General features: G+C 45.8%; 1 protein-coding gene across 1 annotated transcript in view; it reads right to left on the bottom strand.

Moving 5' to 3' along the window:
• Positions 1 to 1,944: 1,944 nt before the first annotated feature.
• Positions 1,945 to 14,829, bottom strand: part of LOC126195164 (GDP-mannose 4,6 dehydratase) — a 75,610-nt gene continuing 62,725 nt past the window's right edge. Inside the window, exon 7 of the mRNA XM_049933678.1 lies at positions 1,945 to 2,473. Within this exon, the coding sequence (XP_049789635.1) occupies positions 2,411 to 2,473 (63 nt within the window). The 3' untranslated portion in view covers positions 1,945 to 2,410. The remainder of the gene's footprint in view (positions 2,474 to 14,829) is intronic.

The following is a 14,829-nucleotide window of genomic DNA, read 5'->3' as shown; positions in this document are numbered from 1 at the left end:
ACTGCCCCTGACCCAGGTGGAAAGTTCACACTGGCACTTTGGAAACTTATAAACAGAGTCACTAGTGTCTGAGCACATTGTGTTGACCGTTGCTGAGCACTCTGAGCATGTGGAAAGTTCACATTCGATGTAAAAAGTTCGCATGTGAAGTTTTGTGCACAAAAAATGTTCTGTTGGTATGGGACACTCCCACATGACTGCTGACTCATGTACGATAACGAGAAGTTATTGTTCGTACCTGATGCCGGCACATGTGGCTGTGGGAATGTAGAAGCACTGTCCTGTTGAGTACAGCTAGCCAGTATGTTCAGAAACTGTGTCCAACTATTGTGAATACAAGGTGGATAATTGGAAAACGATGCCGAAGCGTCTGTTGGAAAACCTAGTTGGCAAGTGTGCGGTGTAGTGGGTGGCAAGCAATCCATTGTGTACTGCTTGACGAAACGAAAGTTAATTATAGCACTTGCGAATAAATTCGGGGTCACCAGTACGGGTTTCATGTTGCAGGATTGCTGGATCCAATGATGTACACTGTACAACATGTAATACACACTATTTTACACATTTTGTTGATTCTGGTACACATGCGTTTACTGGATCGCGTGCAACCACAGACTGCTCACAAAGAGCTTGAAAAACAAAGATGTTATATGTGACTTGGTCGATAGTCGCCACAACTGCAACGAGCAATGTAATCATGTTGACACTGTGTTCCATGTGAACACATCCCCATTTGGCATCGTGTGATGTGATGTGACATGATACGACATAAAAAGTGAACTGACTTAAAACTCCAAATGAAAGAGATACTAGTCACAAAGATAATTATTGATCTACAACATATTTATTGTGGAATGATCTGACAAGCACGTATCATACATCAACTCAGTATATGGTATTACCATATGCACTCTGTTAATACTGACCACAAACTTCACATATTTATGTTTTGAAAAAAGAAAAAAAAATGATAAAGATTTATCACATGAGAAAAAATAACAGGCATTCAATGCTGGTCATTATTTACTAAAGAGACAGAGACAGAGACAGAGACAGAGACAGAGAGAGAGAGAGAGAGAGAGAGAGAGAGAGTCTGACAAATATACAAACTAATATTAAAATTGGCATTAACATAATGTAAAAATACTGCTTGCAAGAAATTTTACTTTCACGGTTCCTGCAGAAGTTGTCAACTTGTAAATGAAAAAACCCAGGCCTTCCCCAAGCGTGAACCCACAAATCCATGGTAATTATTTTTCAATGTGTGTGGCATACAAGTCAATAATCTGATAGTGAAGTAAGAAAAACTAGAAATTTCTAAAACAGTTCAGGAAAAAAAACAGCTTCTAGTCAGAATATCTTAAGCATATTCACATTCAATAACAAGCAGGAATGTCAGGCCTAGGTACAAATGGTTACATTGCCTTGTACACACCAGTCGTTATATCTAAGTCCCATAAGGAAATCACTCTTCCAAATGATCATAAACTTCAGTAGCAGTTACCTGACCACCTACCTATGAAACCTATGAATATTAATTAATGAATTTTTGAGTTCAGCCAAGTTATATGTGGATATATATCAGAATTCTGCATGAGTAAGCAACCAAGGGGAATGGGTACTGAAACTGGTTTTGTAACCAAAACCATTACCATTATATTCTAATCAGAATCATTACAACTATCATAAACAATTTCCTTTCACATTTATAATTCTCTATTGTCCTTCTGTGCACGAAAGTCCATTTTCACAAATGAGGAACAAAGTTTACAAGCTTTTAGAACTTTCTTCTTTCATTATTTTAAAACTATGTAGCCTAATGTGGCTGAACTGGCATTATCTCAAAGGAACATGATGATTATGAAGATTAAATGAACAGGTCCAATTTTAATATCTGAAAAATTTATAGAAAAAGTAATTTTCAAAATGAAAAAAATCAGGAGATATTATTTTAGGTTGTCAATTGTTCAATGTGTGATCATAAGATGGTGTCCAGAATAGTAGGTATTTCTGATTGTTCAATGAAGAAAGTTCACCTAGTGCAAGGACACCTTTAACTTAGTGAACAAGACACACCACTTACACATGGTGGTTAAGAGTGTTTTCCTGCATCACACAGATATACAATTTATGTGCTAGCAATATAATCCAAGGAATATTTACAGATCAGGAGAAGTGGAAGACAAAATGTAACTTTGTAATGCTATTGTCTGCATTAAATGTAAAAATAAATGGCACTCAAATGTTTTCCCATAATCAATATTAAATACAGAACTGTTGGTCTTGGCCAATGGTGCTGGAAGATGTGTATTACAAAATATACACAAACAAGCTCTCACTTTTCTTTCAAAAAAAGTGAGTGACATAGGCAGATTACTTAAGGTGCACAACTGTTGAGCTGATTCAAAATTTATGCAGCAGGATTTTTCTTCATCAGTTCTATGTCTGCCTCCATCATATCCTTAACAAGTTCCTATAAAACAAAATACATTTATTAATCATAATGACACTTATTTATATATTTAAATGTAGTTATGTATGGCATACATTTTCCTAAAAACGAGGAAACTTTGTTTATGAAGCAATCCAACCATTTTTAGCACATTGTACTATGTATAGAAGAAACTGTATACAGCACATCTAAGTCAATACATTGGTTTATTTTGTCCTAGTGGATAAAACTTATACACCACATAGAATAATGTACACAGCATTTAAGTGCACAGAATTACTTTTATTTCTCACTGCACTAAATACACATTTGTCAACAATAAAGGATACCTACACACCAAGAAACAAAGAGAGAGAACTGTGTGCCAAAAGCAACATACTACTGTCAATTGCTGGATCAGTTATGCCCACACAGCCCCCTCCCCCAACAATGTGGAGCACCTTGAATGTACAGGAATTGAAACTTAATTTGCCGGCCAGCTTTTGTGCAGACTGCTGGCTGCAATGTTGCTGCAGATGTTGGCTGGGTGGTGTTATAGCTTGCTAGCTGATGGAGTGTGTGATAACTGCAGATGGAGTGGGTGGTAACTGCAAGTGAGCACATCAGAGTTGTCTCCTGGAGTCATGATGTTTGAAGCATTTGGTGTGATGTCTGGTAAGTATGACGGCACACAATCCACATTGGTTTGACTCACTCAATAAGAGACCTCTGTAACACTGCCATTCTACAAGATCTCCATGTTGTGGCCTCCTAGCCATATTATCAGAAAGGGGCTGGTGTACAATTGCTGGAGTTACGATCTGATGAGATCTGTGCATAGTATGACACGAGTACAGTCGTCCAAAGCTTTGAGGATGAAAACAGGGTGTTCGCCTTGCAAGAACAGGCAGTCATTGGATCTTGACTACATAGTCTCAGAGCTGTTCCACCACCTGAGACAGTTCTGCTGGGGATGGCAGTGGTATAAGTGCGAGACAGTGTGCCAGAATCCGTAGCAGTTCTCAATACACCATTTCTGCTAACGATGCTCTGATGTTAGCTTGCATAAAGGGGGGGGGGGGGGGGGGGGTAAAGGCACAACAGAGTAAGGGGGAAAAAAGAAAGTAATCTGTGGTCACTAGGTGGGTACATGCCACAGGAGAGGGAGGGAGTGGAGGGAGGGGAGGCTCTCGCCCCACAACCACTCTGGAAGTAGAAGAGTAGTATAGGTAAAGGAAAATCCACTCTCCTCAGGAAATGCAACACACTGGTTATGGCTGTCACATCATCTGCAAGCATCTGAGGTAGTGAGGTAGGAAAGCCGAGAGTGTACTGCGGATTGTCCAGCAGGGCACACTCAACAAGAATATGTGCTATCATCAGTGGACTATCACAGCTGCAGTGAAGAGTCTCATGTGGCCAATGCATAGTCAGCATAACACAATGGCATCTTTTGGAGACACCTGGAAAGACGTGTGTCACACTTTAGTGGACCCTTTAATTGCTCTCAACTTGTTTTGGGCCATAGTAGCCTGCCATTCCAATTCTCAGAGCCTCAAAATATGCACCAAAGGTGTAATTTTAAGTCTGGGCCAGGTATCCCAACGTCAAGTTGATCTCATGTAATTGTGTCTCTAGCCTGGAATGCCTATGTGGCTCATTGTCCAGATGCAGGTCACAGTCTTTCCAGAGCTGTAGAGGTCAGCTGTAGGTCCTGTATGTTTGCAACTAAAAGATTTTTTAGATAGCACAGGGTTACGGATTTTAAGCAACTCACTGAATCGCTACAGGTCAGAAAGTTCGTCATGGTCTAAGAGTTGACATACTGCAAAGCCTGAGAGATGGCAACCAACTCTACAGTGTATAAATTGCAGGCACTCAGCAGAGTGTGCTTCTCATGTCCCCTAGCATGTGCAAAGACATAACTGACCCTGTCGTTGACTTTCGATCCATCTGTGTACATGCATACCGAATTAGAATAATTGTGGTAGATTGAAAGAAACAAGTGTCAGAAGTATAGGACCAGCATCCCTCTTGGGGCCACAAAAGAAGTCCATCTGTATCACAGGACAGGGCACAGCCCATAGGGGATGTCAGGAGGGATCTCTAGGAACACAGACTAACGGAGGCTGTTGGAGGTCCTTCAGTAGAATATAGAGTCGGATCCCAGCTGGTCGTCCCAGTTTTGGACAATTCACAAACAGTCTGAACTGCTGGTTGTAAAACAGAATTGATTGACATGGGTGGGTAGGCATCTGACAGATTGCGACTGCATAACTTGCCAGAAGCTGCTGTCATCTAACCGATCAGGAACTGTCAACAGGACTCGTATGGAAAGCCCCAGTTGCCAACCGCATGCCAGGGTGATGAACAGAGTCCAACAGATTCAGTATTGATGGTGCTGCCAACTCATAGTCTACACATCCATAGTCCAAGTGGGATAAAATCAGGGCTGTACAAAATCTCAGAAGAACTGTGCAGTATGCGCTACATGAGGAGTAACTAAGAAAACCGGGAGCATTCGGCTCCTTTATGCGAGTTAGCTGCCTTGAGCCGGCAGATATGCAGCAGCCAAGATAGTTTGTGGTCAAATAAAATATCCAAGAACTTGAAAGTTTCAACAATTTCAAGTAACTGGTCATCTAGATAAATTTCTGTGTGTAGGTGCACAGTCCGCAGTCAACAAAAAATGCATAACTCTTGATTTTGCAGGGGAAAATTGATAGCTGTGATTCAGGGCCCAGTCATGGACTCTCCTGACAGCTCCCTGAAGCAGGCATTCAGTGGTGTGCAGTGATGCAGAGGCATAGTACAGGCACAGGTCATCCACATACAGTAATGGAGAGACTTTGGGGCCCATTGCATTTACGATACCACTGATGGTGATAGCGAACAGCATTACGCTCAGAACCGATTGCTGAGGGACTCCCGTTTCCTTTACATAATGGTTGCTTAAAGCTGAACCTATCCAGATCTGAAAAAACTGGGGAGATATGGAAACTCTGGATAACAATGGGTGAACTGCACTGGAAACCCGACTCGTGCAGTGTACTGTATCCCTTCTGTGGGTCAAAGAACACAGCAATCAGGTGTTGGCGTTGCACAGAAGCATTGTGCACTAAAGGTTCCAAAAAAAAAAACAGGTATCTGGTTGGTTGGTTGGAAAAAACTACGCGGTCATCAGTCCCTCCGACCTCAGATTAACTAAAACCGATAAAATCCCACATTAAAAGAGGGAGCTAAAACATCCATAAAATGATAACTATTTACAGGGAAGGAAGGAAGGAAAAGGACAGAAGATGAGGTGAGGGAAAGAAAGTGACTAATGACAGGGGCATGAAGGAAGAAGCACAGGAGACAAGAGAGATGCTCAGGACATAACAGACCCCAGGAGGAAAGGAGTGGGAAGGCAGAGGGCCAGGGTGAACCACCAAGCCCAGTTAAAACCAATCCAGTCGGGGTGAAGGGGGGAGCATGAAAGCCTGCCATCCCCTCCACTCGCCGATAAGGTGGAAGTCCCCTCCCTTCAATAAAGCGATAAAAACCTCCATCACGAATAAAACGTAAAATGAGATCTGCCGCTGAGGCATCATCAGCCAACACCAGGAGTAGCAATTCTGGAAAGCTAAAAGTCCATCGTAGGGTGGCTAAGTTGGGGCAGTCCAATAAGATGTGAGCCACAGTCAACATCAATCCACAACAGAGAGGGGGGTCCTCACGACGGAGGAGATAACCGTGAGTCAAAAAAGTATGGCCGATGCGGAGCCAGCAGAGGACAACATAGGCCTTACGAGAGACCCATAAGGAGGACTGCCAAGGAGTTGTAATACCCTTAATTGCCCTGAGCTTGTTCGGCGAAGAAAGAGTGCTCCATTCTGCATCCCAAAGGCCCAAAACCTGACGACATAATGCCGAGCGAAGGTCTATCTCTGGAATGCCAATAGCAAGAGATGGCCTGTTAGTAGCTAATTTAGCAAGTCAATTGGCAAGTTCATTGCCAGGAATCCCAACATGGCCCGGGGTCCAAATGAAAACCACCAAGCATTCACGTTGAGAGAGAAGAGAAAGGGAGTCCTGGACAGCGATGACTAACGGGTGGCGAGGGAAGCACTGGCTGATAGCGTGCAAACGGCTCAATGAATCACTACAGATAGTGAAGGATAGTCCTGAGCAGGAGCGGATATGGTCCTGTGCGTGCAAGATGGCTACCAATTCTGCAATAAAAGCACTACAGCCATCTGGCAAGGAGTAAAGTTCCATGCATCGCACATAGGTGTAAGCAAAACCAGTGCGGCCAGAAACCATGGAGCCATCAGTATAGATCACTTCTGAACCCTGAAAGGAACTGAGGAGACAGGAGAACTGGTGGCGAAGAGCCATCGGAGGGGCAGAATCCTTTGAATCGATTGAGAGATTAAGACAGAGTGGCGGCCAAGAGACACACCATGGAGGGGTGCGTGCGTGAGCAGAGAAGAGAGGTGGTAAAGGCAATTGCTGGAGCTCAGAAAAGAGCAACTGAATGCGGACAGCCATGGTAAGCCCACATCATCGCCGCCGCTGTGGCAGGGTGATCTCCATGTCTGGATAAAGGAGACCATAATTAGGGTGCTCTGGGGTGCAGCGAATGCGGAGCGCATAAGATATCAGCTGTTACTGGTGCAAAACTCACAGTGGCGGAATCCCCACCCCTGCGAGAAAGCTATGTACGGGGCTAGTCCGGAAGGCACCAGTCGCAAGTCAGACCCCTCAGTGGTGGATTGGGTCTAGTATCTGCAGTGTCGAAGGTGATGCAGAACCACAGACAGGACTTCCATAGTCTAAACGAGACTAGACCAGCGCTTGATACAATCGCAGGAGAACAGAGTGGTCTGCACCCCAGGTGGTATTGCACAGACACCTAAGAACAATGAGATGGGACCAGCAAGTCCTCTTCAGCTGGTGAAGGTCTGGGAGCCATGTCAACCGGGCATCAAAGACCAGACCCAAGAAGCGATGGGTGACCACCACCACGAGGGGCTGGCCATCGAGGAACAGTTCCAGATAGGGATGGACTGTACAGCGACGGCAGAAATGCATGACACAAGTCTTGAGGCCGAAAACTGAAAGCCATGGGAGAGACTCCATGAGTGGGCCCGACAGATTGCCCCCTGTAGACGGCGTTCTGCAGCGCCCATTACAGAGGAGGCGAGGTAGATACAAAAATCATCAGCATACAAAGAAGGGGACACTGTCGGCCCAACAGCTGTCACTAGACCATTAATGGCTATGAGAAAGAGAGGGACACTCAGCACGGAACCCTATGGAGCCCTATTTTCTTGCCAATGGGGAGAGCTGTAGGAGGAGCCAACCTGGACCCATAAAGAGCGACAAGAAAGAAAATTACAGATAAAAACGAGCAGAGCGCCACAAAGGCCCAATTCGTGAAGTGTCGTGAGGGTGTGGTGGCACCAGGTTGTGTCATAGGCTTTATGCAGATCAAAGAAGACTGCAAGGAGATGTTGCCGATGGGCAAAAACCGACCGGATAGCAGACTCTAGGTGTACCAAGTTATCCACCATAGAGCGGCCACAGCGAAAACCACTTTGATTCGATGACAAAAGGTTGCAGGATTCAAGGATCCAAAACAGCCGCCGACTCACCATATGTTCAAGGAGCTTGCATAGGGTGTTAGTAAGTCTAATTGGATGGTAGCTATCCAACTGAAGAGGCGGCTTCCAAGGGTTCAACACCGGAACAACAATGCTTTCCTGCCACTGGGCAGGAAATACACCCTCACCCCACAGGCGGTTGAAGAAGGTCAATATATGATGGTGGCCAGCCATGTTGGAGCATTTGATTATGTATCCGATCCAGTCCAGGAGCTGTATCAGGACAAAGGGCGAGGGTGCTGGCAAATTTCCACTCGCTAAATGGGGCATTATATGGTTCTGAGCAGCGAGAAACAAAAGACAAAGGCAGTCACTCTGAACACTCTTTCAGGAGAAGAAATGTGGGTAGATGCTGAGCCGATGCCGAAGCGTGAGCAAAGTGTTGAGAAAGATTTTCTGCCACAAAGTCCAGATTGGTAATGACAACACCATTCACAGAAATTCCTGCAACCCCAGTGGGAGGACGGTGGCCAAAAATTCGCCGAAGATCTCCCTGACTTGTGAAGAGGGGGTGTGGCGTCCTATGGCAGCTACATATCGTTCCCAGCAAATCCGTTTCTGAAATTTGATTAGGTAGCGGGCCCAGGCGTGGAGTCATTTAAAGACCAGAAGAAGAGCAGTAGAAGGGTGCTGCCTGAAGTGTTGAAGAGCACGGTGGCAGTCTTTTATGGCCGCAGCAATTTCCAGAGTCCACCAAGGGACCATCTTCCGGCAGGGGCAACCTGAAGAAGAAGAAGAACAAGAAGAAGAAGAAGGGATTGCTGAAACAGCTGCTGAAAGGATGGAGGCAGTCAAGGTCTGAGTAGATTTATCAACACTGTCGTGTGGCTATACAGGGGGAATGGGAGCAGAGGAGAAGGCACCCCAATCAGCCTTAGATAGGGCCCACCTGGGAAGGTGACGGAGCGGGAGACACTGAAGGAAGGTCAAAGCAATCAGGTAATGGTCACTGTCAGATAAGTCATCGTGGACACCATATTCAATGGAGGGAAGAAGGCCGGACTGCATATGGAGATGTCAATGGTTGAGAAAGTGCCGTGCGCCACACTAAAGTGTGTGGGAGCACCTGTGTTTAGTAAACAAAGGTCAAGCCCTACCAGAACAGCTTCAACTGTCCTGCCCAGGGCAGTAGTTGTATGACTACCCCAAAGAGGGTTCTGAGCATTAAAGTCCCCTAATAACAGGAAGGGAGTTGTTGAAGAAGGGTGGTGAGGGCATGGAATGTGGGCAGCCTGTCAGATGGGAGGTAAAGATTACAGACTTGACTGGAGTGGCCAGATGGACATTGAAGCAATGGCTTCCAGAGTGGTATGGAGAAGAACCCATTTACTAACAATGTCCTTGCGGACCAAGGTGCAAACACCACCAGAAGCCCATAAGGGGCCAATTCTGTTCAGACAGGAAGCGTGGAACCCACGAAGGGTCAGTGAGTAAGAATTGACAAAATGGGTCTGCTGGAGTGCAATACAAGCGGCAGAGTAGAAGGAAAGAAGGGGCTGCAAATTCCACTGGAGGATTTTCAAGCCGGAGTCCAAAGTGGAAGTGACTGTACCAGAGTCGCTATCCGTCACCGATAAGGATGGGGTAATATCCATATAGGTGGGGTCAGACACCGTTGGTTCATTGACTGTAGGAGGGGAAGGCCGCACCTCAGGGGGTACCAGAGAGGCCTTGCCCTTGTTTCTGTTTCTTATATTTGGAAGGAAGAGAAGGGCAGACTTCAGCGAGGGCAGGCATGGAATTACACCAGGCATCTTGGCACCCACCAGCCACGGATCACACTGCCGATGTGGAGCAGTAGATCGCCTTTCAGGGGGGTGCTGGGAAGAGGAGTCCTGGGAGGGAGCTCCAGTACCGGCGGCCGAACGAGGGGAGCACTTCTCCAGCGCGGGAGGGGGAGCAGCACCCGAAGGGGTGGGTATGGGTACTGAGGGGGATGGGGAGTGGGAGAGGGTGGAGGGGGAGGGGGGTGGGAGAGAGGGGGGTGAGGAGGAGGAGGAGGAGGAGGAGGAGGAGGCTGAAGGCATAGTGTGAATGGGGTGGGGCTGGGAAGAGGAGGGGGTAGGAGGGGCAATGGACATAATTGAAGCAAAAGTAGAGGTCATAGACACAGGACGGAGCCGGTCATATTTTTTACGAGCCTCAGTGTAGGTGAGCCAATCTAAGGTTCTGTACTCTTGAATTCTTCTGCCTTTCACAAACACTGGGCATGTAGGCGAGTGTGGAGAATGCTGTCCATTACAATTTACACACATTGATGGAGGAGCACAGGCACTCCCCTCATGGAGGGGGTGCCCACAGTTGCCACAGAAGGGATCAGTGGTGCAGCGGGAAGACATGTGTCCAAACCTTAAGCATTTAAAACATCTCATCGGTGGTGGAATATAAAGTTTTACATCACACCGATACACCATCATTTTGACCTTCTCAGGGAAGACATCCTCCTCGAGGGCCAGGATAAAGGCACCCATAGCGATGTGATTGTTTGGAGGGCCTCGCTGCACATAGCACGGAGCTCCTCGTCAGTTTGCACAACAAGATCTCGGTGGAAAATAATGCCCTGTACTGAGTTCAAAGATTGGTGGGGCGTGACAGAGATTGGGACGTCACTGAGATGGTCACAAGCAAGCAGGGCATCAGATTGGGCAGCACAAGATGTCTTGATGAGCAATGCACCAGACCGCATTTTACTCATCGATTCAACTTCGCCATACTTATCTTCAATTGTCTCCACGAAAAACAAAGGCTCGGTCATGGCAAAAACTACCACCATCCGTCCTGGTACAAACCAGGTACCAAGGGAAAGATTTCAACCTAAGCCGGCGAGTTTGCCCCTCCTCCCAGGGGGTGGCCAGGGAGGGAAAGCCGAAGGATCAGAAGAAGGAGTGTCACGTCTGCTGCCACTCTTAGAGACGGCCACAGAATGGCCAGGATGGTGAAGCTTTTGTCACTTCATGTGCAAGGCATCCACCCTAGTGCCACCCACTATGATCAGGGGCTCGCCCCGTGGGCACCACCCAGTCACAGCAAGGGCGGAGGTATCTGTGGTGGACCAGATAGCCCGAAGGCCACTTTGTGATCATAATATATGCCATCTGGCTTAAAGACACCAACAAAGACAGCAGTTGACCATTTGTTCGAATAGCTTAAACAGCCCATTCGTTAGGGAGATTGGCTAGTAGTTAGTTAAAATATATGTGTCGTTTACTTGTTTCAGGACAGGAATAAAAATACCTTCCCACTGCTGAAAGGGAAATACTCCCTCCTGCCAAATGTGAATAAAAAGCCAGAAGATGTGTTTCATGCTGTTGGCACGAAGATGTTTGAGCATTTGGTCGTGGATTTTGTCAGGTCCAGGGATCAAAGCACTGCAAAGCTCTTATTCATTAAAATGTGCATGGAAAGACAGTGGGTGGCACTCAATAAGGTGTTTCTGGGCCAGGAAATGAGGACGGTAATTATTGCAAGCAGACACTTCAGTGAAGTGTGCCACAAAACATTCAGCAAGCACCATAGGGTCAGTGCAGATGTTGTCATTGATACGGATGCCAGGAACCACCGTGGGTGGTGGATGGCCACAAATGCAGGACAGTTTAGTCCATACTTGGGACGATGGAATGTGGAAACGCATAGTTGAGACATACTGCTCACATTCCTGCTTCCTTTTTTTTTTTTTTTATTAAAAATATCATTTTCACCTGGAGTCTCTTGAATGCTATTACATTATCCATAGAAGGGTGGTGCTCATGCTGTTGAAGCACCCTGTGGCATTCCCTGATAGCTGTGGCTGTCTTCAGACCACCATGGCACCGGCAGTCATCAAGATGAACTGGAGGAGTAGGTTGTCATTGCTGCTGCAGCATGAGTAATAGTATCAATAGTATTCTGTAACAATGTCAATATCCATCACACAAATAGCTGCAAAAGTGGCTGCAGAGGAGAAAGCCTGCCAATCACCTTTCTGAAGCGACCATCGTGGAGCATCTTTTAGATGTCTGTGAGTGGAGAGGACGAGAACAATAGGAAAATGGTCACTGTCACAAAGATTGTGGTGCACCACTGAATCAGGGGTAAGATACTCAGACTGCAACCTGCAAGATCAATAGCTGAAAATGTTCCATGAGCCACACTGAAATGGGTTGCAGCTCCAGTGTTGAATAGGCAGACGTCCAGTTCTGAAAGGAGGTGTTCTAATACTCAGCCTCTGTGAGACAGTGTTGCCACCCCACAGAGGATTATGGGCATTAAAGTTTCCTAATAAGAGGAAGGGGGCAGGGAGCTGTGTCAGTAACTCTAACAGCTCTCAGTAATGGAAAGGTCCATCTGGGGGTAGATAAACATTACATATTGTCATCCGAACTGACATGTAGACATTAACAGCCATGTCTTCTAGTGCAGTAGTAAGGGGCACCAGCTCACTGAAAATATCAGAGTGTATGAAGGTCCAGACACCACCGAACACTCTCTGAACATTAATGTGATTGGTAAAGTAGGGCTGGTTGTTTTTTAGAGCGGGGAGATGTGTTGCTGTAAACTGTGTTTCTTGATTACGCTATGCCAATTATAGAGTAAGTAGCGATTGAATGACAGAGTTCGGTAAAACAGCAATAGTAGTAATTACAGTTCCGTTGAAGGAGCTCAGTTTCATTGAATGAGCTATGGTGTCAGGTCTGAGAAAGTGTCAAATGGAAAATATGGATGTGATTACCTTCCTACCAGGTCATGGTCCACCTGACTGCATGCAATCTGTCATCCATGCGCACAGGCTCGACTGCTGCAGGGTTGGAGCAGAACATCCAAAGCCTCAGAAAGTAGTTTACCTATCTGGTTATCCTTCTTATGCTTTTGAAACTTCAATTTCTGTGATTATTTCCCCATTTTATCTTCTAGGAACGAAGAGAACTGTACTTTTCTTTGGCCTGCAGCTTGTGGCTGCTGGTCCTTGTCTTGAGAGGGGGCATGTTGACTAATGCCCTTGTCCCTGATGCCAGAGGATGACTGGCATCTCTGGCTGCACCGATAGTGTGAGGATGAAGGAGCTGATGCTCTCTCCTCCACCTAGAGGGCAGGCTGTGGAATAAGAACAGGGCCTTGAGATGTCGCGTGCAAGACACAGTCATTGCATGAAGTGTGGACTGTGACATTACAGTCGCAAAATTGGAGACCATAATTAGTCAGATGAAGTCTTTAAAACTTTTTCCTTGTATGTCGATAAGACAGGCGGTCAAGCATTTTAGACTCCTGAAATTTCTTCTCCCTCTTGAACACTAAGCATTGCAGTGAACAAGGGAGATCCAGTTCTGAACAGTTGACACATTAGGGGGGTTGGTCACAAGGGATGCCCTCGTGGGACGCCCATCCACGTGCTCTACAGATAGCCTCATTAGCACAGTTGAAGCACGTGTGTCTGAACCTTTGGCACTTAAAACATCTCATTGGAAGACGAAAATAAGGTCTGAAATGACACCTACAAACCATGACTTTGAGCTTCTCAGGCAACATGTTGCCAGTTAAGGCTAGGATAAGGGCTCCTGTATCCGCTTTGTTATCCTTCAATACCTGCTGCATGTGGTGAACAAAATGGACTCCACACTGCGCCAAATTAGTAAGCAGCTCTTCATCAGTTAACACCATGATTTCTATTGAGCTTGTTATGGGAAGAAATGACTGGTATATCTCCTAACTTGACACAGGCCTGAAGCATGTGTGATGCTTTGGTCAGCAAAAGATCCATTTCTCATCTTTTCTATTGCTCCGACCTCCTCAAACCGATCTTCATTATTTTCAACAAAAAACATTGGCTTCATTGAAGCGAAAGAGCCACTGTCAGTGTGGAAACAAACAAAGATCTCGGCAAACTGTCCATTTCCATTTCTCCTTGCCCAGCTCTCGTCTTGAGGCATGGTCAATGACAGAAATGCCATTGAAATGTAAACTTCTACATTAAAATCACTGTTCCTGATTGATGAGATGGCTGTGTTGGCATGGCCACCATTAAGTTCAATACTTTTCACTGCGGATCATGCGTCCTGATGCCACTCACTCCGCTCAGAGGCTCTCCCCCTGAGTACCACCTTGCCAAGGCAAATGCCACCTGGCACAGTAGCCATTGGCTGAAGTCCCAGTACCCCAAATTGGACAGGCAGTTACTCCTTGGCTGACACATGGAGGCCACAGCTCAGGCATTGGCAGTGCGATCCCTGCATTGTGAAGGCGCTACCAACAAGAGGGTACATGACAATCCCACCATGATGGACTTGCTACCACGATGGATTTTGGATGCAGAGGTAGATCCATTTAACTGGTAAATGCAAAAAGTAACAGCACACAATGGAGAGGTAGTGCACCACAATAAGGCGCCTTTCACCAAATGGCCTCCACTTCTGTAAAATTTGGAAAGTGGAGGTCGAATCCAAAAAGGGGACCAGAATACAAAAAGCCAACGTGTGTGAGGGGGAAAAAGCATTTAAAAAAAGTGAAAAGAGCAAAAACCTTCAAAAGTCCAAAAACAGTCACTCTCGACAACACGAGGAGAATCATCAACTTTACATTCTGGTGATACAAACAAACATCATGGGTGGCAGATGCCACTACAACAACTTGTAAAATTTCGACCTTTCAATTTTAATGTCAGAGTTTTCTTTTTTGAATTCAGTGAATAGTTCATTTAAATTACACAGTATTAAGCTTTTGTTTCTCTGAACCTAGTACCATTTTCTTTCACACAAACCCTAATCTTTTTCGCCAGGC

This window comes from Schistocerca nitens, chromosome 1 (assembly GCF_023898315.1).
Source record: "Schistocerca nitens isolate TAMUIC-IGC-003100 chromosome 1, iqSchNite1.1, whole genome shotgun sequence".
NCBI classification, from domain to species: domain Eukaryota; kingdom Metazoa; phylum Arthropoda; class Insecta; order Orthoptera; family Acrididae; genus Schistocerca; species Schistocerca nitens.
Note: the sequence above shows the minus strand (reverse complement) of the source record. Positions and strands in the feature narration are given on the sequence as shown.